At 43.9% G+C, this 27,961-nt stretch overlaps 1 protein-coding gene across 13 annotated transcripts in view; it reads right to left on the bottom strand.

Moving 5' to 3' along the window:
• The window catches only part of unc13bb (unc-13 homolog Bb (C. elegans)), a 63,871-nt gene that overhangs the window by 26,341 nt on the left and 9,569 nt on the right, over positions 1–27,961 (bottom strand). For 9 of the 13 annotated variants that reach the window (XM_078088254.1, XM_078088255.1, XM_078088259.1 and 6 more), the window contains exons 3-10: positions 20,334–20,433; positions 18,776–18,893; positions 18,039–18,162; positions 14,453–14,526; positions 14,204–14,261; positions 13,895–13,924; positions 11,612–11,837; positions 263–10,294 (exon numbers count right to left, since the gene is read on the bottom strand). In XM_078088254.1, coding sequence (XP_077944380.1) covers positions 263–10,294; positions 11,612–11,837; positions 13,895–13,924; positions 14,204–14,261; positions 14,453–14,526; positions 18,039–18,162; positions 18,776–18,893; positions 20,334–20,433 — 10,762 coding nt within the window. The remainder of the gene's footprint in view (positions 1–262; positions 10,295–11,611; positions 11,838–13,894; positions 13,925–14,203; positions 14,262–14,452; positions 14,527–18,038; positions 18,163–18,775; positions 18,894–20,333; positions 20,434–27,961) is intronic. The other 4 variants (XM_078088263.1, XM_078088264.1, XM_078088262.1 and 1 more) reach the window with 3 other exon arrangements.

The raw sequence follows: 27,961 nt of genomic DNA, 5'->3' as shown, positions 1-27,961 counted from the left end.
CCATACCACAGAACACACACACACACACACACACACACACACACACACATTATCCTATAGACCAGTGTTCCGTTGGTTGGGGACCACTGCTATAGACCACAATACAGGTACACATAGGCTCAAGCTAAAAAAGATTGAATAATACTAAACTGATCTAGTGATGATGGATTGCACAGCTGAACAGGGAATACATTTTTTTCCCCAAAAGGTCAGGGCATCATAAATGGTGAGAGGGAATGCCATTTATTATGCTTCTACTAGCCTTTTTGCATTCAATAGATCCTTCTTGGACTGGCTGTCCAGCTGCACTCCTGAGGTAGGACCTGCAGACGGGTATGTTTCTACAAGCCCTTCCTTCTCCTTTGGGGTCAGGGATGCTGAAGAATCTACTTCAGGAGCGGAGACGCAAATCTGGGGGTTTGCTATATCATCGGTGGAACCTACCGATTCATTTCTTTGGGCATCGGATGTTGGAATCTTTTGTACAGTAAGTGTTTGAGCATTTGGAGGCTTGTTGTTAGTTTTAGGTTGAGATGTTACAACTGGCACAGCTTGTTGCTTGGGGGGCTCTGCCTGCCAAGGAAAACTTAGTTTTGATCCAAATATTGAAGTGGTGGCTGGCTCTTGTTTTCCAACAACAGGTCTCTCATCTTGAAATAGGCCTCCAGAAAAGGTTTTTAATCCTGAAAACAGACCACTTACTCCGTCTGTTTGAGGCACTGATGGACCTCCCGATGACATTGTTGGGGAAAATAGGGATCCAAGAGACTTCCCTGCATCACTCTGTGTTGATATAAAACCAAAAAGAGACTTAGCTTGAGGTGCCTCTGCGTTGGGCAACTGATATACTGGAGATGCTATATTAGTAATTGCTTCCTTAGTATCAGGTGGCACTGATGTGCCACTTTCTTTACTCTGAAGATCTCCTTTAATGACCATGGGCTTCTCATGTATCGTTTCTGCCTCATAAGCAGATGTTTTTTCTTCCGTTTTTTCCACTTGATGGGTGAGTTCACTTGTAGGGCTTTTTTCTGTAGATAATTGATAATTATCTGGTATGGTTGTGTCCACTATGTTATTTATGCTAGTCTCAGAGTCACATAGTGCCCCTTTTGGTGGTACACTTTCGTTCTTAATCTGTGACTGGGGTGTAGTTCCTGGCAATAGCTTGGGTTTAGCTGGCATTTGTTCAGATGGCTTGTTGGGTGTTTGTCCCATACCCCCAAATAAAGATCCACCTATGCCCCCAAGTATTGATGCTCCAGTCTGTGATCCTGCAGTCTGAGCACTGACTCCTCCAAACATTCCTCCAAGTATTGAACCGCCAGGCTGGGATGTTGCCGCAGATCCTCCAAACATCCCACCCAGTACCGATCCACCAGCCTGGGGACCCGCGGACTTGGCAGTGAATCCTCCTCCAAACATCCCGCCTATTAATGATCCTCCAGCGTTGGGGGCAGTGGTTTGAGCTCCAGACTGAGAACCAGACCCCTTGAATAAACCTCCCAATAATGATCCCCCGGTCTGAGGAGCTGCTGTGTCTGTGTTGGACCCTCCAAAAATACCTCCCAATAGGGACGCTCCACTCGGAACAGTACCTGCTTGAGGTGAAATTCCTCCAAGTCCAAAAAGTGAGCTCTTTTGCTGTTGCTGAGGACCTTCAGTATGAGGACCAGTTGGTTTGAAAATGGATGACATAAAGCCTGTAACTGCATCTGCTGCTGAGTCACCAATATAATTATCTGGCTCTGGAGGATTTTGTTGTCCCTGTACAACAGTACTTGGTGGTTGAGTGGCTGATTTTCCCTCATCTACTGTAGGAGTTATTTTATCTTGATGTGACGGGCCACTCACAAATTCTTGTCCTGCAAGTTGTTTTGCTTGTTCTTGGAACGGAATATCTTTAGCTAAGGTAGTTGGCTTGTCAGCATCTTGGCAATTCATTTTTTCTATGACATTGCAGCCAGTTTGGGCTAGGCTTGTTTCAAGAGACTGGACTTTATCATCAGGTTGTTGTAGTGTTACCGTCTGCTCTTTGCTTTTGGTATCAATTACACACATGTCAGGACGAGTCAGAGCTGGACTAGTTTTACTGTCATCACTGGGTTTTGGTAGAACAGTTGCATGTGAAGTTGTGTCATCATTTGATATTGGTGTGGCTGCTGTAGTGGGGGTTGGGGGAGGGTCAGATACTTCAACAGAATGCAATCTTTTATCAAGTATCTCATGGGGAGCTGAAGCTCCAGGTAAAATTCCCCCCAGAAGAGATGTACCAGTCTGCGCTGTAGCTATTTGAGAAGATGGTCCTTCCAAAAAACAGCTGCTCTTTGGGGGTGCAGAAGTTTGGTTATCAGTCCTTCCAAACAATCCACCAAAGGACCCACTAGTCTGAGGCGTTGTTGTTGAAGCTGCTGATCCTCCAAAAATCCCACCCAAAATAGGCCGTGTCGTTTGAGATCCAGCCGCCTGAGGAGCAGATCCACCAAAAAAGCCTGCAAGTAGGGATGCCCCAGACTGTGAACCTGCTGTCGGAAGAGCAGATACTCCAAGCTTATTGGGAGCAGCTTGGGGAGCCGCCTGAGGAACAGACCCTCCAAAAAAACTGCCTAATAACGACCCACCTGATTGAGAAGCTGTTGTTTGGGTTGAAGAGCCTCCAAACACTGCCCCCAATAAAGAACTTCCAGGTTGCGGAGAGGATTGAGCGACAGAACCTCCGAACAGAGAGAACAAACCTGTGGCTGGTGGGTCCTTGGGGTCTGAAGATACACAGTCAGACCCTATAGGTGAAGGACCTGTCTGGCCAGCACTAGGTTTCGTGCTGGGGCCAGAAAATAATGAAATTAAACCTTCACCTGAACCATCTAAAAGGAATGCTGTATTTGAGGATGGATTCTGTGGGCTTGACCCACTTATCATAGACATAAGGCCAGAAGCTGGTGGTTCTTTAGTAAAAGCAGGGTCTTTGGTTGCACCGTCCATGCCGGTTTGTTTTTCCATAGTGTCACATTCAAAGTTTGGCTCCATACATACAATATCAGTGTCTTTAAGTTTAGAATCTTGTATAGAATCTGTAGTAGTGGGTGAGCTAACAATCACGCCACTTACTATTTCACTGCCAGCTGCTGTCACTGGGACATGGCTACTGGAAACGGATGGCATTTGGGCAGAACATTGTGCTGATCGTGGCTCATTAGTATCAGTAACAACAAAGGGTGTTGAAGAAGGAGTTTGTTGTGGAGGTGACACAACATCATTACATACAGAGCTTATAATCTTTGTAGGTTCTTTTGGTGCTGCAGTTACTGGAGGAGTAGACACATTTGAACTTCCACTAGTTTCTGGTGTTTGAGGAGTACTGGGGCCACTAAAGATAGAAAATATTGTTTTTCTTGGACTTTCACTAGAGGTAGACAAACCACCCAATATGCCCCCAATAACAGAGGTGGGTAGCTGCCCTTGTGCTTGTGGTTTAGATTGTGTCTGAGGTTCCCCTTGAGGTTGAGTTTTTGACTGGGGTACTCTTTGTTGATTTGACGATGTTGGTGGCTGAGGTTGTGGAGGACTGGGATCACTAAACATTGAAAACAGTCCCTTTTTTGGGATTTCAGTTGAACCTGACGATCCTGGAAGGATCCCCCCTAGAAGAGATCCTGTTTGGGCTTGCTGTTGGTTACTCGGACCACCAAACATGGAAAGGAACCCAGTATTAGGAGAGTCTTTTGGAGGAGCAGTTCCCTGTTGTTGTTCATCAGCAGCAGAATTGGTTTGAGGGGCAGGATGAGGAGGACTGGATCCTCCAAACATAGATAATAAACTTTTACCGAGCGATTCCTGCTGAGGAGGTTGTGGAGCTGCATTTGGTGGATGTGCTTGAGGCGAGGACCCAGTTTTAGGTGCAGCCTGTGTAGGATTTGGCCCACTAAAAATTGATAATATACTTTTACCAAGGGATTCTTCTTGTGGAGCTGTAGATGATGAAACTGATTGAGTTGTGGGTCCAGATTGAGTGGCTGCTGTTGATCCGGCAAGCATGTCTCCAATAGAAAATCCAAACAGTCCCCCAGATGGTTTAGTTCCTCCTTCTTGTTTTTTCTGTTCTATAGATGGCATAGTGTCTGATCGGGTTGTAGTAGGGCCTGTGGAAGAACCCATGGTAAATGATTGGGATTGACTTTTGTTTGGGGGTTGGCGCTGCACGGGCTGATACATACCACTTTGGTCTGTGGTTTGTTGTCTCTGTATACTTTTGGGCCTAGATGCCAATTTCAGTGAGCCCTCTGTAACACTAGGTTTCATTTGCAGTTTCTGGGGTGGAGAGGGCTCTGTGGTAAACAGGCTGCTAATTGATCCAAAGAGATTTGAAACTCCTGTTGCCTCTTTATTTGTAGGAGCACTGACTGGTGAGGAAACTGTAATGCCAGTTTTGCTCTGTTCATTTGATGAAATGTGAGGTAATTTCTGTGAATCTAGTACAGGTTCTTCTATTCCCACTGCAGATTTCAGAAAGTTCATGAAGCCTGGTTGTTGTTCAGATGGTTTATCAACTGGTATTTCCACTGGCTTACCAGCTGTAAGTTGTCCAGGTTTAAAAAGATATTCTTCTGATTCTGAAGGCACTGTGACAATTGGCTGTGTTTGTGGGGTTGCTTGATGTACCAAGGTAGTCTGACGCAAAAGCTTAGGTTTTTGTGAAGCTGTATGTGATTGAATTGACGGCTGATTCGCTTGAGCAGTCGCATATACTGTGGGTAAAATTTTTCTCTGTGTGGTAGCTGGTCCCTGCTTTTGTTGATCAACAATTAAATCTGGCTGAGTTGCGTCAGCTGGAGATTCCTCGTTGATTATTTTTGACTTCACACTTTGGAAACCTGACGTAAGAATGTTCTTTGCATTTTTGTCAAGGGCTTTTTCACTTGAGGCTATACTAGTTTTGTTGAACTCTGCCTGTGATGTTTTTCCCACAAAAGAAGATATGAGGGAAGAAATCTTGTTAACTTGACGATTGGGTTGTTCCTCTCCTGGAAACACCCTATCTCTCCATTCCTTCTCGGATACATCATCTACATGCTTCACTGTAACCCCAGTGGATGACCGTCGCCGTTGGCAAGGGTTGTAACAGTTGTGAAGTAGCTGCTGATCTGAATTTGCAGTTGGAGTAGAGTTCAGGGTAACTGCAACCTTTTGAGCAAGAAATGTCTTCATTTCCTGGTTGTTCCAACATGGTCCAATGGGGTCTTTATTATGACAGGAAAGGTCAATAACATCTGTGCATTGGTCTTCATAGATGTAACTGGGAAGTCTGGGATCCATCCTGACTTTGTTTAATCTGTAAGATGTGAAATCTACACATGGTTGACCTTGTGACTGAAATGAATTTTCAAACATTTCAGAGAACTGCTCAAGATTTAAATTCATGATCTGATTTCCTTTTCTATAAGCTGCAGACAAATCTAAGGGTGCATTAAGAAGTTGAGAACCGCTGTGCTCCTCACCAGGGAGCCAAAGAAGCTCATCCTCATTGTAAAGTGCAATTTTAAAGCCACATACTAAAACCATTTCACTTTGTAGCCAAGCACTCGGACAACCATCTAATTTCTGTGCATTTCCCCAACACTCACTTTCAGGGGCACATGCATACACATATTCACCTGCTGCATCTGTAAGCAAGGCATAAATGTACTCATGATCTGTGTAAACAAAGTAGCCACAGTCTCCATCTTCTGCTGGCCACCACATTCCTTGCTCCAAAAGTGCGAGCCACTGCTGATACCATTCAGTGTCTTCGAGATACGAGTCTTCGGTCTGAGTTTTTGGACGATAGCTTGAATCTATTGGTCTGTTCCAATTAAACTGACTTTGATGGAGCATACCATCAGAATGAACATTTTGTAGGACTGCATTATCCATTCCGTATGGCCAGTTTGCTGAAAAAGATAAGCTTGGTGCAGTCTCCTCGTAATAACCTTCGTGATATGAAACCCCATTCAAGCTGTAAGTGCTGCCATCATTAAACGAGTGCCATTTCCCAAACCGTGCATTACTTTGTTCATTAGTTAAATTCAATGCGCCCTCCTTATTCGGTGAATATTCTAGGTTTCCCAACTCTTCGTGGCTGTTCCATAATCTCTTCCTGGGATCGTCATTAATGTGTCGCTCAAACTTATATTGTGGAATTTGCTCTTGGCAAATGACACCTTGCATTGGGATGGAGGAGTCAAATGGCGGATATGTAGTTGAGGAGCTGTAGGGAAGAGCAGATGTCGCTAATGAGCCACCTTCACAGCTATGTCTGTAAACTTGATTTTCTCCCTGGAATTGATATTTCTGTGACTCACTCTGTAAAGACTGCCAGAGAGCACTTTCACGGATCCACTGGTTTTCATCATATGAGGGACTTTTTCCATAAGGGGACAACTGACCTTGGTAAGGATTATGCTGCGTTGCTCCATACAAGGAGGACGTGCTTCCCCAAATGTATGGCGGCATGGCCATTGCTGAGGAAGGAGTAGGGCTCTGTAAAAGGGAATGGATATTTCCAGTACTATAAGCTAATGGGTGTACTGATTGAAGGGAGTTGGAATAATATAACTGAGATAAATTACCTGTGCTAATTGAGGAGTATGGTTCCTGACTTTGAAGAGCTCTTGCAAAGGTAGCAGATGTTCTTAAGTCTAGACCCTCAGTATCTACTGAGAGAGGGGCATTGATGAAAGCATGTCTGCTCTGTCTTGGATTAAGAGAATCTCGAACAACTCTTGTACAGCTGTCTCCTCCAAAGTCTGAGGGACCACTAAAATTTAATAAGCCTGAATTTAAGGGCATCTCTTGCTGTGTAATCTGACTTGTTTCTACTTGTTTATGGGTACAAGGGTCCTCGGTAACATGTTTGTTAAACAGGCCAGATAAGAACCCTTGTTGGGCAGCTCGTGGACTCCTCTTCTCTTTCTCTGCATGTTCATGTGAGGATTGTTGTGTTACATTAGTGGGAAATTTGGTTTGTAGTGGGGTCTTTACTATAACTGCGTAATTATTGGCTTCCTGACGCAAAGATTGTCCTACACTTGTTTTGCAGGTTGTGTGGACGTTTTCAGAGGATTTGGTTAACTTGTTAAACAACCCAGAGAGCACTCCAGATTGACCTGCTGGTTCCACTTGTGCTGCAGTGGCCTGACTGCTTGGCACATTATTATGTCGTTGGGTTACATGGATAATTTGGGGCTGTTGCTGTTGAGCTGTATTTTCCCGGGAAGATTTAGAAAGTCCAGAAAGAAGACCACTTGCATGAGTAGTTTGTGTTGAGCTATTTTGTGGTATATTTTGGTGAGAAATTGGGACAGTCCTTGCTCTTGATTGCTCATAGCTGGATCTACTGGGCAGAATTCCGTGCTGTTGAGCAGATGGCTGCTGTTGTGCATTTATGTCGTCTGCTGAAGCAAATTTAAAAAGACCAGATAAAATCCCACTTTGTTGCGATGGCATTTGTTGGAGTGGAACCGTTTGTTGTTGAGCAAAGCCTGGTTTATTGGTCTCATGTTGGCCAACTTGCTGACCTGATGCTTTATTCCTGAAAGGATCTCCCTGGTTTGGCACTTGGGTATTCTGTTGGCCGTAACCCTGTTGATTGTGTTGAGCATTGCTTTGTTGATGGTGAACTGTTTGGCTGGTTGAAACATTCTCAGAAGATGCAAATTTTAGCAAGCCAGACAACAAGCCCTTTTGCAGGGATGGCGTTTGCTGGGTTTCATCTGAAATCTGCTGCTGACAATAATTATTTCCAGGGATGTTCCCCCGCTTTTCAGCTTCACCAGGCTGTACATTTTGTGGCATATTTTCTGTGGATGTAAACTTCAATAACCCGGAGACAAGACCCCCCATCCGTGGTACAGAATAACTTTGTTGTGGGGGAGGTTGATTTGGAAATTGGGAGGAACTACTGCTCCTGGGTGCTTGATTGTTGGGGGAAGCCTGCTGTGGCAAATTGCCACATTTAAGAAGTCCAGATAGTCCTTGTTTGGGTTGATTAGAGCCCATGTGAGAGATGTCCTCACCTGAGCTCCCTTTGAAAAGGCCTGTCAAAAAATTGGATTCAGGCTGACTGGGTGCTTGATGCTGCATCCCATGGGGGTCTGCTATTGGTTGCTGAATTGATATGTTTTGTCTGTGTGCGACAGATGACACTTTGCTGTTCTGAATTTGCTGGTGCGAAACAGAGGGAGCAGAAGTAGGATTAAATAGGCTGGAAAACCATCCTTTCTCAGTGTTTTCCTGGGTCACACCAGGATTGAGTGTCAATGTGGTGGTTGTTGCTGAAGTTGAATCTTGATGCGATCGCGCAGGATTCTGTGCGTTTATGGAGGCCCTAACATCTTCATTGGATGTAAACTTTAGAAAACCTGACAGCATTCCGCCCTCTGATTTGGGACGCTCCTGAGTGGGGACATTTTCAGAGGAGAGGAAAGGACGGTTGATCTTACTGCTCAATGATGGCTCGTCCACTGTTTTATCTACTCGGAGACCCTCTGCGGATCTAAAAACTGGATACACTGCCACAGGAGGAGCTCCCTGAGGTGGAAATGGGGCAGCAGATGTGATCAATGAACCAAATGTCTTCTTGAAAGGGCTAAAGAATCCAGTGTTCGCTGATTGCGTTTGGCCAGATAATCTGGTTGGAATAGGCACATTTCCTTTTCCGTAAATCGTCGGATTTTCTCTACCATACAAATTTTGATCGTGTTTTTGCCCCAAATATTTCTCTTGCGATGTACTTGTTATTTTTTCGGATTTTCTTTTTCCTTCTTCTGTCACTGCCTGGCAAGCACGTTTCTCATTCCATTGTGTATGGCCTTGAAAATATGCAGACTCTGGTCCCTGTTTAGCGGAGTTGTCATTATCCCCTGCTGAAAAAAGCGTTAAAGGATTCAATTTCCCCAAGACTGAGTTAATTGGAGTACTTTGAGGTCTTGTTTCAAATGTCTGTTGTTCTTTTATACTTGTTTGAGTCTCAATCCATGTTTGATCTTTTGTTTCTTGACCTTGCGTCTTGGCTTCATGTGGTGGTTGAGTAGGCAAGAAACTGATTGATTTGTCATGAGAATTTTCTACTGGAGAGACAACAGCTACGGGAGCTGAGCTATTTGATTTAGGAATAAAGGAGAACAATTTTGTTAGTCCAGATTGGCTGGAAGGTTGAGCAGATGGTGCTTGTGGAGACAGGACTGGCTGTTTAGATCCTACTCCCACTCGGTCAGTGAGAGAACTAAATAATGAGCTCATGGCACTTTTTACTCCAGAAATACCCGGATCAGGAGGGGTGCGCGGTTGGGTGTCTCCTGGAGGATCGTTTGATGAACTGTTTTGGTCCTCTCCCAATGAATCGGTTTTATAGCTACCCAGAGATGATAGCCTTGATTTGCTTGACTTAGGAAGGGAACCATACCTGCTAATCTCCTCCTCTTTTTCAGCAAGGTATTCCGAAACGGTTTCAACCAGACACTGAAGCTCATCCATTGGGTCTACATATTCATCACTTGGTTCTTCTACAGGAGAGAGCATTGGCTCTGGAGCCCATCCTCCAAGTTTAGCTTTGCCACACTTACGCGGGCCCTGACAATTCTCTATGTGACCGTAGTAAGAAGACCTGTCTTTGTAATGCCTTGCACTATCTGGGTGAAAATCTTCCATTAAGAAGGCAACGTCCTCAATGTCCTCCTCTGCTCCAAAGGGGTAGTGCAGATCCTCGTGGTTTTCTAAATCAAAATCAGACCTTCCCCTCCTTTGAGAGTCTTGCTCTTTTTTGTATGCCACATAATTCTCCAAAGTGTGGTCCAGCTCGTTTTTCGCCCACATCCTTGTCTTGTGGAGAAGCGCATTTTGGTTTGGCCTAAGGCCTGGGGTCATACGCTCCTCCTTCTCCTGCATCTCAACAACCTGCCGCATAAACAGCTCCCCCCTCTTCTCACGGAGGAGTGGAAGGTCAGAAGAAGCAGCCTCTTGCCTCATTTTGTCTCCCTCTCTACAGAGCAACCCCCCTGGGTCTCTTATCTTTTTCTTTCGCCGCCGATCAATAGTGTCATAGCCCTCAGGGTAGCTGGAGGGCTGAACACCACTGCTTGAGATATGTGATGGCTCGGGCTGGTGTCTCCCCATTCGAAGGATAATGTCGTCTTCCCGATCATCCAGGAAGTCACTCAGCTGGGGCTTACCAAGCCCTTTGTATTTTTTTTCCCAATCTTCAACGCCCATGCCAGAATCTACAGGTATAATTTGCACCCTTCCTTTCTGGTTCAATGATCTAATTTAGGTCAAATAATGGATTTAGCAAAGGGGTGGGAAAGGATTCAGGGACAGAAAGGAAGAAGCAAACAAACAAAGAAGAAAAAGTGCAAACAAAAGTTAAGCAGAATGATAAATGAAGGAGAACAATAACACATTCAAGGCGAGAAACACCTCATTCAAATATACAGTATAAACACAATTTGCTTGGTTGTCAATGTTGCAAAAGTATCAAAACATTGACATATGCGGCATGCTGAATAATATCAGTTAATCTTTTAAGGATTTAGGATACCTTCAGTTAATCAGAAAGCGAAGTTAGACTAAAACATTGCAACAACAGAATAAGCAGCAGAATCTCCCTGAAAAATACCATATTACACATTTTTGTATGCTTAGCTAAAATTACAAATAAAACTAAGTATTTGTGTGTGCTGTTGTCTGCAGTCGCCTCTGTGAATTTAGATGTTTGTAAATCCCTACAGCAGCTGGCATGCTTATCATCATGAGGAAGGCCTGCTACAGTAATTCACCCCAATGGCCCAGCACTGAACAAGTTCTCAATCAGCAAATATGTGCGTGTTGGTCACCGAGGGATAACCAGTTCAGACCAAGTTCAGAGTCTTTCTAACTACTGAACTTTAACCAACACAACAGACAAACAATGAGCTTTCCCTGGCTGTATTCCTCATGTCGAATTATCCGGATCAACTCCCTATCTGTTCACACAGGCAGATTTGCAGCAGTCTCACTGGTACACATGTACTCCGTGACAATCCATGAAAGCACAAAAGTAGATCCCATGCTCTGAGACCATTTGTCTTACTGGCCAAAATTGGCGTCAAATAGCTGTGCAGTGGTAATAATATCACATCAACAATGTATTATTATTAATACAGCACTAATAGTTTATTTGCCTTAAGAGTTCCTAAATATAACATTGTGGTTTTATTGAATCTAAATAATCGCCAGTAACCACAGACACCATGTGGCTATCCACCTACATTCTGACTTTAGTCACACAACAAGCCTTGCACGTGAGTGGTCGAAAACAATAAACAATGAATGCCCTCTAGGGTGTGACAAAATCCACTTCCTTTCCATAAAGATCCCTCATGGTGGTTTGAAGCTACTGTGGCGCATAGGAAAGCCAGCTAAAATAAAAATATGAAGCTTTACTTGGATTCTTAGTCATGCAAACTAACTAAGACATCAAATTTAACTGATGTGTCTTACAGAGGGAGAAATGAAATACAGTGTCAACTAAGATACATTTTCCATTTGATTTACATTTTTGCCTGCCTGCTTTTGCAGTTTCCATATTGCGACTGATTACCTGGGTCCCCTCTGGTCCCTGTAGTCCAGGTCAAAACTGTGGAGCGAGTCTGTGCAGGAGTCCAGACGGTGCTGCTGCTGCTGCTGCTGCCGGGGCCCCATGGGATACTGGTGCATGGAGGAGTTGGGCTGAGCTGTTGTGTGGTAGCGTGGGGGCAGACTGTTGCTCGTCTCACTGCGGTAGTCGCTGTCCCGGTCGTCCACGGCGCTGTCCTGGTCATCCAGAGCTGTGACAAGGAGACAGGGTGCGCTAAACATACCGGTCTTTCCTCATCCTTGAGTGGGTTTCATTTGATAATTAAATAAATCGCTGCCTCCTACTTAAAAGCAAAGTATAGCAGGTAAAACACAACTTTATACTGTACTATATAGGGGACAAAGGTGGGGTACCTTTAAAGTCCCTTATGCATACAAGCTCATTGAACTATTAACTAATGTTTTTCCGTAGAGGCTGTTGCGGTATAATTTGATATGTAGTTTTCAGTTTTGTATAATTTGGGCCTCTTGTGTCATTCTACAAGAACAATAGTGACTCAATGTTTACATCAACTGCAGTTGGAACACAAGAAAAAACTTCGGAGGAATCTGACACGGGAAAATACAGACTTTGACACCGACACACACAGCCATCACAGAGTGACCTTGCCGACCTTAATCATTCCACTGAGGAAACTTCTCTCAGGAGCCGGTAGGCCACGCGCCAGAAGGGACAGCACAGTTTATCTTTTCAAAGCGAGAGGGCCAAGGATGAACTGATTCCGCTGATATCTCTTTGAAGGGGAAACATTTTCAGGGTGATGTGCACCATGAGGACAGTTTAGCAAAGACTGCCACCTGTCAGGTTGCTGACGCAACTGCAACTTTCACCCCTTTCGACCCTTTCGCCCATTTGCTATTTATTAAGGGCTCCTGTTGTTAAGAAGACGTTTAGATTTTTACAGATATTGCGAGTTCTATCTTAATATTGTCTATTTTGGTATTATCATTGGATTCAAGCAAAGTCTTTCTTAAAACGAAAAAAGGGCAGTGGGATAACCAGTTCAGACCAAGTTCAGAGTCTTTCAGATGGAATACTTTGACACCGACACACACAGCCATCACAGAGTGACCTTGCCGACCTTAATCATTCCACTGAGGAAACTTCTCTCAGGAGCCGGTAGGCCACACGCCAGAAGGGACAGCACAGTTTATCTTTTCAAAGCGAGAGGGCCAAGGATGAACTGATTCCGCTGATATCTCTTTGAAGGGGAAACATTTTCAGGGTGATGTGCACCATGAGGACAGTTTAGCAAAGACTGCCACCTGTCAGGTTGCTGACGCAACTGCAACTTTCACCCCTTTCGACCCTTTCGCCCATTTGCTATTTATTAAGGGCTCCTGTTGTTAAGAAGACGTTTAGATTTTTACAGATATTGCGAGTTCTATCTTAATATTGTCTATTTTGGTATTATCATTGGATTCAAGCAAAGTCTTTCTTAAAACGAAAAAAGGGCAGTGGGATAACCAGTTCAGACCAAGTTCAGAGTCTTTCAGATGGAATACTTTGACACCGACACACACAGCCATCACAGAGTGACCTTGCCGACCTTAATCATTCCACTGAGGAAACTTCTCTCAGGAGCCGGTAGGCCACACGCCAGAAGGGACAGCACAGTTTATCTTTTCAAAGCGAGAGGGCCAAGGATGAACTGATTCCGCTGATATCTCTTTGAAGGGGAAACATTTTCAGGGTGATGGGCACCATGAGGACAGTTTAGCAAAGACTGCCACCTGTCAGGTTGCTGACGCAACTGCAACTTTCGCCCCTTTACTATTTATTAAGGGCTCTTGTTGTTAAGAAGACGTTTAGATTTTTACAGATATTGCAAGTTATATCTTAATATTGTCTATTTTGGTATTATAATTGGATTCAAGCAGTCTTTCTTAAAACTAAAAAAGGGCAGTGCTCTGATGAGTGGTCTCGACTTTTTCTGGGACGCATTCTAAACCAATAATTTACGGATAATAAAACTATAAATAGGTCATGAGAATTATATGACATCGGCAAGGAGCGTAAAGAGGAAAAATGCAAAAGCCGTGATTGGAAGCAAAGGGAAAAGGGGGATTAAGGCATCATTGAGGAAAATCAAATGTTTGAGGGTAAATGATGAAAGTAAAATGCTTGGAAGCCTTATCGATTACATGTGGGGGAGTAGGGTGATGGTGGGACATGCAGAGGGCATTGAGGGTTGGCATGGGGAGGTTGGAGGGAAGCGGGGGATTATCAAACTTTTGTTTTACATACTCAGTGGCTCAGCCCATCCGAAATAGTTGCCTGGTGGAAGTGCAAACGTTACAAAGTGAGAGGTAGAGTCAGAGGATGTAGGGGTGGTGAAAACAAAGAAAAGAGCTCCTGTGTTGTCAAAGTGGGAGGACGAGCGAAGCCCAACAGTGAGAAAGTATATCATGCAAATGGACGTAAAAAAAAATATCGACCATCAGGCAGCTCAACAGTTTAAGGAAGAGAAGGGGAAATAATGCCAAAGGCCGAGAGCCAGAAGGGTGCTGAGTGGGTCCATCTAGAGGCAGAGAGGACAGAGGCAGCAACACTCACAGCACTGGGAGGCCGCAAGGGGCAGCGGGCGACTCTGGACGTCGTCCTGAAGAGGGTACTACAGGGGAGACAAACAAAGGACACCGTTATGTCTCACAGTCATCTACTCGCACAGCTTCGCTATCATGGGAACATGGGAAACTAGCTAAAGGTTGACTTAATCTGCTTAATTGGGAAATGACATTTAAAAGCAGCGAGACACTATATGTTTATTTATTGGTAGAAAAAGGTCGTCAGGTTGCACCTCACCTCATCGTGGATGCTCATGGTATTGATGCGCTCCAGCTTGCCTGTCCAGTATTGGGCCTCGTCATCTGGGATGTCTAGGACAGAAATAAGTAAAACACAGTCGATTAACATGTACGTACGCTTCAAGCCTTTTCCCTCACGCTTCCACAGTGATTTCATCTCCCATGAGGCTAAGCTACTGAAGTAATGGCAACAATGGGGACGAGGAGCATCTAAAACATTTCTCAGTGACGGAGAACTGATGTCCAAAGGCTCTACAGTTGAGACATGACACAAGAAAACCAAACAAATTTGAATATGAAAAATATATATGAACTATTAATAATATTAACATTAGAATGAATACAACAGCTACTAATACCACTAATAATAATGTTACTTAATTATTAGTCATTATGTTTTATTTGTATTTCTTTAATTTAGAATTTTCTTTTCTCCATCAGATATCTATTGTAGTTGAGGTTGGGCTGGGTGGGAGTGGCATTTGCATGCTCAGTGGTTCCAGAGGAGACTGTATTGTGTCAATTAAGATGAGAGCAGCAACCCTCTGGGCAGCATAAAGCATCCTTTGAACTCAAGCTTACTTTATTCAGTTATGGACTGTAATAAACAATAAGCTAACCAGGACTGACGTAAAAACCTTGGTGGATTTATAATTTCTGTTTGAGAGAAAACAGTTGTCCTTCTTGAGTCGTTTTGAATACAAGCTTCAGAGTTGCCTGGTTCCCTTTATGGTTTCAAAAATGAACACTGTGACCTTTTGATACATAGTAATTATTACAAGTTTGTTGAATATCAAAGATTTGTTACCTCTCCTCATTTCATTCAGTTTCAGGAATCAGGAATCAGGAAACATTTATTGGCATAATATGTCAGACATACAAGGAATTTGACTTGGCGGTTGGTGCGTAACAGCAGACAGTACGACAAGACAAGTGCACGAGGAATCAAATAAAAAATAAGGCTATGGGTTAGTTTAAAATAAAGGAATACGTAAAATATTTTAAAATTAAAAAATAAAGTCCACCAGCGAACAGAAAGTGACAAATGAAAGTGACAAGTGTAAGTGACTTGTGCAGTGTGAAAGAAAGTGACCGGTGGAATGTCAGTCAGTCAGTGGGGGACCGGGCTCTGTTGATGAGCCTGACTGCCGACGGGAAGAAACTGTTCGTGTGGCGGAAGGTCTTAGTCCTGATGGACCTCAGCCTCCGGTTTTGTCTGGGGTGAGAGGGGTCGGCTGCAATCCTTTTAGCTCGCTTCAGGGTGCTAGAAGCGAACAAGTCCTGCAGGGACGGCAGATTGCAACCCTCTCTGCAGAGCGGATGACACGCTGCAGCCTGCCCTTGTCCTTGGCTGTGGCTGCAGCGTACCAGACGGTGATGGAGGAGCAGAGGATGGACTCGATGGCCGTGTAAAAATGCACCATCATCGTCTTTGGCAAGTTGAATTTCTTCAGCTGCCTCAGGAAGAACAACCTCTGCTGAGCCTTCTTGGTGATGGAGCTGATGTTCATCTCCCACTTGAGGTCCTGGGTGATGATGGAGCCCAGGAAACGGAAGCGATCACAGTGGTGACAGGGGAGCCACTGATGGACTCCTGGGGAGTCCAGATGCTGGAGGATGTAGTGGCCATGTTGACAGCATCGTTTACAGATCTGTCGGCTCTGTAGGCGAACTGCAGGGGGTCCAGGAGGAGGTCAGCGAGGGTCTTCAGGTGGGACAGGACTAGCCGTTCAAAAGACTTCATGACTACAGAGGTCCGTCTAGCATCTCTGACCGCCTTGCTAAACTTGTATTTTGACTCTGTATACATGTCCCCACTGAATGCCTTATCCTTCCGCAGGCGTAGATTTCCGAGTTCCGCTGTGAACCAGGGTTTGTCGTTGTTTAAACTCACCCTGGTGCTTGATGGAACACAGCTGTCCTCACAGAAGTCGATTTAAGAAGTTACAGCCTCTGTGAACTCAACCAGACTGTTAGTAGCAGTCCTGAAACCATCCCAGTCTGTGCAGTCCAAGCACGCCTGAAGATCCTCCAGCCCCTCACTGGTCCACTTCTTGAATTCCCTCACCACAGGTTTGCAGAGATTTAGTTTGTGCCTGTATACAGGAATCAAGTGTCCTAGTGCAGCACGAGGGACGGCATGATAAGCCCTGCTTACTGTCGTGTAACAGTGATCCAGCGTGTTCTCCTCTCTGGTGGGGCATTTATCGTCTAAAAAAGCCTTTTTTAGTTGTGTCAGGCAGAAATGTGCTGCTAAGTAAATAAGTAAATACCAAAAAAGATAAATCTAGCAGTGTCAGGTCGGATGCTCTGGCCAGTCCCACCTCTCAGGGTGCTTTGGGGCGCACATTAAAAGGCCACACGCACAAAAGCCTGGGTTTCAAAGACATACCGGCCTGCAGCTTTAATGAGTGGCTCTGATGCCTCAGAGAGCCACGATGGCCTCCTGCTGCTTTGAAAGGTCTCCTCTAAAAAAAATGGAAAACAAGGCAGCCCTGCTGCGGCTGTTATGCCTTTTGATCGCAATGTCTGAGGCCGATGTGAGGCGCTCAAACAGAATGCTGCAGCATGGGGGGGACCCCTCACCCTCCGGTCCGGCACGCGGCTTTTAATTGTGAGATGAATTCATCACTAGAATTCTTCAATAGAATATTGAACTTATTATATGGACTCATATCAGTCATGCAGACAGAGAGAAGACTTCATTAGCGGAGGGCCAAAACATCAATGCATTCAAATTACCGGTTCAGAAAGATGTTTAAAAAAGAAAATCCGTTTTGATTTTCTACATTTCTTTAAATAAATCTCAGATTTTATTTTGAGGCCATATGGCCCAGTCCTACGGCTAAAGACGGATAATGTTGATGGACGATTGAAAAAGCAGAGTTTTTTGTCAATGCGTTAGAAGTACACACTATTATGCCATGGGTTTTTGCGCATATACGCTTAATCCTGTTGGCCACGATGGAACAAACCTGGTCAAGACCAAATTATATTACTGAACCTAAATTAATAAAAGGAGATCTGCCTTTGATGAATAAGTGCACTCAATTTAAGCAGAACACAGAAGTCATGATCCCCAGTGGAAGATAGAGAACATTAGACAGCAAGACAAATAAATCATATGTACATATGTACACTTCCTGTTCAACTCAAGTGTCCTCCTTCACATCACCGATTGAGATAATGGGATTGTCTTTGATTGATTTAATTTCCCCTCATACTCGTGCATGTGGTCCATACGGACCTTTTGTTTTACACAAGTTGAGTTGATGCTTGCATAAGACGACGGGGCACCGGGTCACAATATATCATCCGTTATTCTGGCAGCGCTGCAGGCTGAGGAGCTCTTCCCCGAGAGGCCTGGTGAAGAGGCAGCTGACATGGGCTGGAAACATGAGCGGCCTTTGTGTAACTCCGTGCATCGAGTTTTTGATTTGCCCTGGTGGGGACCCCGTATCAACAATGCCCCGCCCCCACCCCGGATTTACGATGTGCCCCGTACTGTTGTGGCTAGCAGGTACTGCCGTTTGCAAAAAAGGAAAATTATGAAAAAAGGGATAGGGGTTTTGATGATGTCTCACCAAAGGGCAGCTCGAAGCGCGCGTCCAGCAGGACGCGGTGGGGCGTCGGGTTCTTGGTGCCGTATATCTCATCCGCCTTCATCAGCACCTCCGAGTCCAGAAAGATCCAGTTGCCCAAGCCCTCCTGCAATTGAGATGTATATTTGTTGGTATTGGTTTATGAAAACACACATTAAGCAGCTATAAAGCATGTAGGAGTCTATCATTTTTATCATAGGTACACTTCAACTGTGAGTGACGGAATCTAAAACACAAATCCAGAACACATTGTAGGATTTAAAAAAATATTTGATCACCTACCAACCAGTAAGAACTCCGGCTCTCACTGACCTATTAGTTGTGAGAAGGCAACAACTGTGAGAAAGTTAAATTATTAGAATGTTCAAGATGACGGTCACTCTCCCTCGGTCATAGAATACAAATCATACAATGTGATTTTCTGGATTTTGTTTTCAAACTCACAGTTGAAGAGTACCCATGATAAAAATGACAGACTACTACATGGTTTGTAAGTGGGAAAACCTGCAAAACTGTACATAGAATACACACACACACACACACACACACACACACACACGTATATATATTAACACAGAGGCCACACTGAATCACAATAACAACATAATAATGCGAGCAAGGAAATTACATTACTGTATGTTTGTCTTTTCGTTGCTGAATGTGTGTGTGTGTGTGTGTGTGTGTGTGTGTGTGTGTGTGTGTGTGTGCGGCGCTCTGACCTCCTCTGACTGCTGGATGCCCTTCAGGGGAATCCAAGCCGTCCCCACCATGGTGTCCCAGATGAGGCCTTTGTTCCACACCTCCACGATGAGGCCAAGGTCCAGCCGGTTGATCTCGCTGAGGGGGAAAAGTTCCAGTATTCATGAATCAAGTAATGTCAAGTTTCTATAAAATATTACACAGCGTGTGAAATGTAAGTGGATAGAAGAGCACAACAATTACAGATTTTTTTTAAAGCGGGAAAACTTTCTAATATCTCACTCGACTCACACTTAAAGCCACTTAAAGACACTTTCTTACATAAAGCAGAAAGTGTCTCCATAATTACTGTCCGCCCCTCCCAGCGGCTCGTAACCAAGGCTACATCCATGTGTTGTTGTGCAATAGCTGTCATAATAGATTCAGGGCCTTGTTTATTTTAATTCAGCCTGTTATTCAAGAGGGCTCAAAACAGCTTGATGGCGGCAACATTCATTTTTGAAAGAAGTGCATTTGCATATTCTCATATGTGGCCGTTTACAACTATCGAGGGGACAAACAAAAGCAAGATGAGAGGAAAGATAATCAAAGACAGCAGTTAAATGAGAAAACCGTCCAGGTGCAGAACTACACAGATGGCTTTCTAAAGGATACAACCTTTGCCTTCCAGGAACTCTAGATGTACAGACCAAACATGTGAATAAATTGACCTGACTGCGCTTCTGAAACCTCCACTTGGACATTTTGTGCTTGGGTTATTCTGAAGTGGAGGTTATGCAGAGTTAGCCCGTTAGCTGCTGAGCTTCACGGTCTGTAAATGTGGAGTTCCTTTGAATAGATTTTATTCTTAAAAGATGCAGTTAGCTATATCGGGTGGTAATGGAAAATAGCTGTAAAGAATGCATATGAATGGTTATGTTAGAAGATGGGTGACACCACACTGACACATCATTGATAGACAGTAGAAGGATGACCGTGTGGAAAAACAAACCGCGCGTCAATGAGAGAGTTCACAAAAGACAAACAATGACACACTCGCAACGACGTGCTTGGCTCTCCCGTCGCCATAGAAACCTTTCCCAGTGAAAGTAAAACGAGGAAATTGAAGCAATGAATTACGAGCAGGAAATGAATGGCAGGTGTTCAACGAGATACAACAGCTCTCCTGTCGCACTAAGCACTAGGAAGGAACTATGGTGGGGAAATAAAAACACGCAGCTCATTTTCCTCTCAGAGCTCCTGGCCCATTTCCTTTTTTTAGATCCGTTTAGTCATTTCCTGTGATTTAAGAGATTTAAGTCATAGGGCGGCGTGGATATACTGTGGGGCCACTATCAGAAGCACTGTACATTGCATGTAGGTACACATTCAAGACGTTTTTGTGAAGGTCACGGAAGGGAAACTTCACAAAAAATACCTAAAATCGTGTGCTCTCAGAGGAGGGAGACGCCGCTTAGGGACGATATGGATGACGTCACAGGACGCAAATCCCAATATACCAAGTTGAACATTATGGCCGTTTAAAAAAACAGTCTGCCGTAGCATTTATTATTGACCTCACCGCGTCCGTTAACTTACAACATGAAATCTTGCTCCCAGCAGGGCTGGTCGCCCCGCACCGTGATGGTTGTGCTTTTGACATTCTGGACCTTTAGCGTCACGTAGGTGTTGTACTTGTCTGAAACGAGAAAAAAAGGGAGACTGAATCACTGCAAGGCGGTGATATCACACACATATGGATGCGAGTGGATGAGCAGTACAGAACATACAGACGTGTTAGTACAGTGTGAACAGATCTGCAGGAATTTTACATACCCTGAGCCAAAATACAATCAAGTAATGCTTAGTAATGCCAACCGTTCCAGTTGTACTTTGGCCTTGTGTGCTAGAGAAATACAGAAGAGCTCTACTGAGAGTGAAAGCAGATGAGTCCAAACCCCACCCCCCCCACCCCCCCCCCGACAACTATATCAGACCTTGAGAGTCCAGTAAACTGACTCCGCTAAGCCCAGTGCAGCAGAAACGACTGGCGGCTGTGACTCCGCTGCAGTTTCTCCCGAAAACACTCTGAATGAGAGCCCACTTGCAGTGGAGTACAAGTCACTCCTGACCTCTCACTGCTGCAGGAAAAGGTCTCCGTCAGTCCTGATACTGTCAAGGCTGAAACAGGGAGATTGGTTTGGATCAATAGGTGACAGCCTTTACAAGCAGAGTAGTACATGCACTCTGCTTGCTGGCTTCTTTTTAGGGTCTTCGCTACGACTAGTCGTAGAGGAACCTATTGTATTTCAAGGAATTATTCTTTTCGAGGCCCTTATCAGATTCAAAAAGTTGTTAAATTTGGCACGCTTATCAGAACTGGTGAAAAATTTGATATTTTGGGGGTCTCGCATTTGGGTACGAAGAAATGTCTCCTTAGCGCCCCCTAGAAAGGTAAAAAAGTACCACACTAGGCCAGTTTTCTCCGACGATGTCCGATCGACTTGAAATTTGGCACACATGTGCACAGCAAGAAGGTCCTGGGTTCGACTCTGCCCAGTGGCCTTTCTGTGTGGAGTCTGCATGTTCTCCCCGTGTCTGCGTGGGTTCTCTCCGGGTACTCCGGCTTCCTCCCACAGTCCAAAGACATGCTCTGGGGATCAGGTTAATTGGGGACTTTAAATTGCCCGTAGGTGTGTGAATGTGAGTGTGAATGGTAGCATGTCTCTGTGTAGCCCTGCGATTGGCTGGCGACCAATCCACGATGTACCCGGTCTATCGCACGAAGTTGGATGGGATAGACTCCAGCCCCCCCGCGACCCTGTGTGCAGGATAAGCGGTTTGACAATGGATGGATGGATGGACATCAGAATGTCCTGGTTATCGAGTGTCACCTTGGGGATGTGTACTGTCCGTCTGAAGTGAAATGATCATGTAACTATTGATAGTATCCTTTTAAATCTAATGGGAAATTGACCTAAAGTTTAGATTTTTTTTTAATAATTAGATTTCGAAAGAAAATTGGATGTTAAAGATGAATTTGCAAATCGGCATTCCTGGCGTCGATCCTTATGGTTAACGACAACTGACTCTTGGATGCTTTGCTCGACGGCTGCAGGAGTTCTTGGCTGCGTTTTTAGCCGTCTGGCCGGTGCCCCGACGTGCAGAGTAGCGAGGACTCGTCCAACGCTGCTCGCAGCTTTAATTTAATTTATTTTTTGAACTGGCACTGTCAGGACAACTTCCGCGCCCGGTGAATCTCCATCACCAGTAACAACCGTACACGCCAGCTGTCAGCCCTGGCAGTGACTGAGGGATGAAGGGGGGGATTAGACGGCCGGTGACACAGCCATGACCATTTCATTTCTCTCAAGGCGACGCAGCATTGACACACAAGTCAAGTATATATATATACATATATACATACATACATACATATATATATATATACATACATACATACATATACATATATACATATATATATATACAATTATATATACATATATATATATACAATTATATATACATATATATACAATTATATATACATATATATACAATTATATATACATATATATACAATTATATACATATATATATATATATATATATATATACATATACATATATATACAATTATATATACATATATATACATATATATATACATATATATATACATATACATATATATACATATACATATATATACATATATATACATATATATACATATATATACATATATATACATATATATACATATATACATATATACAATTATATATACAATTATATATACATATATACAATTATATATACATATATACAATTATATACAATTATATATACATATATACAATTATATATACAATTATATATACATATATATATATACAATTATATATACATATATATATATACAATTATATATATATATATACATATATATATACATATATATATACATATACATACATATACATATACATATACACATACATATACATATATACATATATATATATATATATATACATACATATATATATATACATATATACATATATATACATATATATATTGCTCAAAAAATTCAAGTTTGAATCACTTTGAAAACAAATCACAACTCAATGTTAAAATAAAATGTTTCATATAAATACATATATGGACAGTTTACGGTCTCAGGAACAAAAGGATGCCAAATATTTTGATTGAATAAAATTTTAGTACAAAAGGGCTTAACTTTATGGACACGCTGAAAATCAAAGCAAAATAAATTACATATATATAGGCAAGTAGATTTTGTCAAAACTAAATTTCTGCAACTCAAAATGCTTCTCAATATCTTATGTAGCACCCACGTGCACGTATGCATGCTTGACACAGTCTTGTGGGGTGTGTTCTATTGGATTTAGGTCAGGTGATTGTGAGGGCCTTTCAATGGAATCAATTGCTCCATCCTGCTGGAAATGCCTGCATACTCGCAACATCACGGTCAACCACCAGATCCTTATTTCCTCCCTTCAGGAACTTGGTGTCACAGGCTCTGCTCTCTCCCTTCTCTCGTCCTACCTCGATGGCCGCACCTACCGGGTAACCTGGCGAGGATCTGTGTCGGAACCGTGTCCTCTTACTACTGGAGTTCCTCAGGGTTCCGTGCTGGGTCCCCTCCTGTTTTCGCTTTACACCAACTCTCTTGGCGCTGTCATTCGCTCGCATGGCTTCTCTTACCACAGCTATGCCGATGACACCCAACTAATTCTCTCCTTCCCTCACTCGGACACCCAGGTGGCGGCTCGGATCTCTGCCTGTCTAACTGACATCTCTCAGTGGATGTCCGCCCACCATCTGAAAATCAACCCCGACAAGACTGAACTACTTCTCTTTCCCGGAAAAGATTCGCTTACCCAGGACTTGACAGTCAACTTTGGAAACTCTGTGCTAACGCCCACTTTGACTGCTAAGAACCTCGGCGTCACACTCGACAGCCAACTCTCCCTGACTCCCAACATCACTGCGACAACGCGATCCTGTAGATACACGCTCTACAACATCAGGAGAATACGTCCCCTTCTCACTCAGAAGGCAGCGCAGGTACTGATTCAGGCTCTTGTCATCTCCCGCCTGGACTACTGCAACTCCCTCCTGGCAGGTCTCCCTGCCACCGCCATTCGACCTCTGCAGCTCATTCAGAATGCAGCAGCTCGACTGGTCTTCAACCTTCCGAAATTCTCCCACACTACTCCACTCCTCCGCTCTCTTCACTGGCTACCGGTGGCCGCCCGCATCCAGTTCAAAACACTGGTGCTCACGTACCATGCTGTGAATGGATCGGGTCCAGCTTACATCCAGGACATGGTCAAACCCTACATCCCAACCCGCATTCTCCGCTCTGCATCTACAAAACTACTCGTCCCTCCCTCACTGAGAGCAAAACACTCGACTAGGTCTCGACTCTTCGCTGTCCTTGCGCCGAAATGGTGGAACGCGCTCTCTGAAGACATCAGGACCGCAGAGAGCCTTCACATCTTCCGCCGCAAACTAAAGACACACCTCTTCAGACTCTACCTCGACTAAAGACTAACAAATTGTAGCACTTAAATTGTACTTGTAACGTCACTCATCTATAGCAAATTGTAAATTGGCTTATTTGAGGAAATTGGACTTTCTTGTTTCTTGTTCTCCTGAGTTTGTACCCTATGGTTGAATGCACTTGTACGTCGCTTTGGTTAAAAGCGTCAGCTAAATGACATGTAATGTAATGTAATGTAACATGAGGCCGGGCATTGTCGTGCATCAAGAGGAACCCAGGACCTACTGCACCAACGACAATGGGTTCATGGATTTCATCCAGATACCTAATAGCAGTCAGACTACAGTTCTCTAGCCTGTAGAGGTCTTTGTGTCCCTCCATGGATACGCCTCCCCAGATCATCACTGACCCACCACCTAACCGCTCATGCTGAACCATGTTGCAGACAGCATAGCGTTCTCCTTGGCTTCTCCAGACCCCTTCATGTCTATCACAGGTGCTCGGGGTGGACCTGCTCTCATCTTTGAAAAGCACAATCCTGGTGTTCTATAGCAAATGATCCACGGTACTGATCAGTTAGCACAGGGAACACTACAGGACATCCTAAGGCCTCCCACAGGAAGTCGGTTTCTTCTCCTTGCACAAAGCAGCACATATCGGTCCTGCCGATGGGTTGAGGATCTTCTACGGCCCTGTCCAGCTCTCCTAGAGTAACTGCCTGTCTCCTTGAATCTCCTCCATGTTCTGGAGATTGTGCTGGAGACGCATCACATCTCCTTGCAACGGCACGCGTGGATGTGCCATCCTGGAGGAGTTGGACAATCTGTGCCACTTTTGTATGTCCGTCTATGCACGCACATGGCTCTCGCACCAGCGGACACACTAGTTGGCAAGTCTACCCACCTAGTCTATCTATGGTGAACAACCTTTGGAACACAAGACAATTTTAGAGGTTACAAAAGGAAATGACGAATCAATAGGTCAACACATTTAAACTAGGGCGTTCAATAGATCGCACATTGTATTTTAGACACTGTTGTTTAATTGTTAATGTTATTTTAAACACAAATCTACACACATTTGATCATCTTGGAGGCAAAATCCCACCTGGTGGAACATGTTGGACTAGCAACTCTTCTAGCTAGCTTAGCCTGGCAGCTAGCTTAGCATAGCAGTGCTTTAAGTGGTGTGTTTGCCACTCACCCCCCTTCTGTTTCACACACGGAGGAATTCCTTTGCACAGTTCTCCGCTGTATGTTGCGCCTCTGTTTGTTTTACAAAATTAAGCTCTCTCCATCTTCAGCTACTGTCTTGCTTTCTCCGATGTAACTGACTGCAGCGAGCGGTCGATTAGTTTTCACGGTCAACTTCCGGAAGTAAACAAACGTACGTGAACTACGTTAAAATATTTTGTTGCATTAATCTTGGCCACATCGCGTAGATTAATGCGTTTATGTTGACAGCCCTAATTTAAACATTATCATTCGTAATAAAAGGTCTGATTTATTGTAGAGAAATGCACAAAGAGAAGCGGTTATAGGTCGCCCTGGCTTGGGGGACAGAACGGGACCTCCTTCAGTCACAAGGTTGACGGATCGGGCATTCAAAGTAGCTCAGCACTGCTCCTAAAAAGGCTTAGGATGGACTTAAGTGTTTTACTACAATCATATAGGGGAGGGGGAACTGTAAAGCCAAAACAAAATATGTCAGCTTTACAGTCCAAATGCTAACAATAAATCAATCCAATTATCAACACACACACACACTTAAAAACACACACACACACACACACACACACACACACACAGTCCCTGGGAAATAAAAGCAAGGCATCAGCTGCTCCTTTGACGGATCACCTGACAACACTAAACAAAGATTTTTCTCCGGGTTACTGCGGCAACGTATTGAAACATTTACTCTGCACATAGCCTTTAATAAGGCAGCAGCCAGATAACACAACTCCTGAGACAATGACAACTATCGACAATTGACACAGGCGGTTTACGGCGACATGCAGCATAAATAAAGATTCAATAAGTCCCTTAAAACATAAACACAGGTGGAAAGCCCCCCAGTGACCCATCCTACCGAAAATCATTGTCCGTTGCCGCTGCTAAAAGCCTCCTGACTGAAAAGAGACAGAACTAAATAGTGTCTGGGGGGGGCAAGCTATACTACAAAGGAGCCTGAGGGATGCTCAAGCCTTTTCCTTAATTAGATAGACCATGCCTTGTGCCACATTTGGGCCGGCTCCCGTGATTAGAGGAGATAAGGGAGGAGGATGCATGGATTAGATGAGAGCCACTTAGCGGCCGCGCTCCCTTTACAGCAGGTGCTTCACACAATGTGCCACTGTTGAGGAGAAAGCACCAATAAGTAAATAATAATTAAAGAAACTCAGTATACACAGACTGGGTCTGTCTGGCAAAAATCACAAAAACCCTCGGAACCCCTTAAACACGCCTGGAGGAAGGAAACTTTTCTTTAAACAATCACCAATATCACATTGTTTATCACTGCCAGAAGAACATGAGTCCTAATCATCCCCTTTTCAGCTTTCTGAGCCTGCTCAAACACATCGAGAGGGAAACTCTTCCACCAGAAAACACAACCTAAACTTGAAATTGGGACATTTTATCAAAAACGAAGGAGGATTACCCTCAAATGTTTCAAGATAAGCAAAAATCGTCAGCCCGAAGATTGGGTCTTGGGCGCAGTTGGGTGTTCCAACAGGACAACTACCCCAAACAGACATCAAAAGTGTTAATAGAATGGCTAAATCAGGTTAGAATTAGGGTTTTAGAATGGCCTTCCCAAAGTCCTGTGGACAATGCTAAAGAAACAAGTCCATGTCAGAAAGCCATCAAATTTAACTGAACTGCACCAATTCTGTCAAGAGGAGTGGTCAAAGATTCAACGAGAAGCTTGTGGATGGCTACCAAAAGCGCCTAATTGAAGTGAAAATGGCCAAGGGACATGTAACCAAATTTTAGCACTGCTGTATGTATTTTTTTAACTCAGCAGATTGGTTCTTTATTATGGGTTAACAAATGTTTTTTGTGACAAAGTATCTGTTCCAAACACTCTATCAGAGAAAAATCTTGTAGAAAATACAAGAGTTGTAGAAATAACTGGAAACTCAAAAGAGCCATGACATTATGTTCTTTAGAAGTGTATGTAAACTTTTGACAAACTGTGCGTTAAGCTAACCAGACTGACATCACTTGGATTGTGAATATCACATACGAACACTTCCAGTTCTTGACGTATCGTCATAGCAACGTTGAAAAATGTTCTCAAACATGAATCAGTACGACTTCCTAACTATCTGCGGACATGTCATTGATAATGCAATAGTGACTTATAACTGACAATAACATGATCATTAATAACCATCAATGTCATGTGTTGCGACACACACCTTGCTCAAGCACACACACAACAACTGTTATGCAGTCACTTTGGTCCCTCGTGTGTTTCGTAAAGAGGCAGAGATGTGCGATGATGTGGCCCCTCTTGCGCTGGGCATGTCCTTTGCGGACGACCCACTCTCTGCTGAGCCCTCGGCCGAGCGTCTTCATCCATTATTGAGTGATGAGTTTTTTCAAGGAATTTGAATCAAAGAAACGCAGGCGGCTGGAAGGATGACATTTCACATCCAAACCACTCATCTTTATTGTATGTGACA

Source organism: Gasterosteus aculeatus, chromosome 14 (assembly GCF_964276395.1).
Source record: "Gasterosteus aculeatus chromosome 14, fGasAcu3.hap1.1, whole genome shotgun sequence".
Taxonomy (NCBI): domain Eukaryota; kingdom Metazoa; phylum Chordata; class Actinopteri; order Perciformes; family Gasterosteidae; genus Gasterosteus; species Gasterosteus aculeatus.
This window is presented reverse-complemented; position numbering and strand designations above follow the sequence as displayed.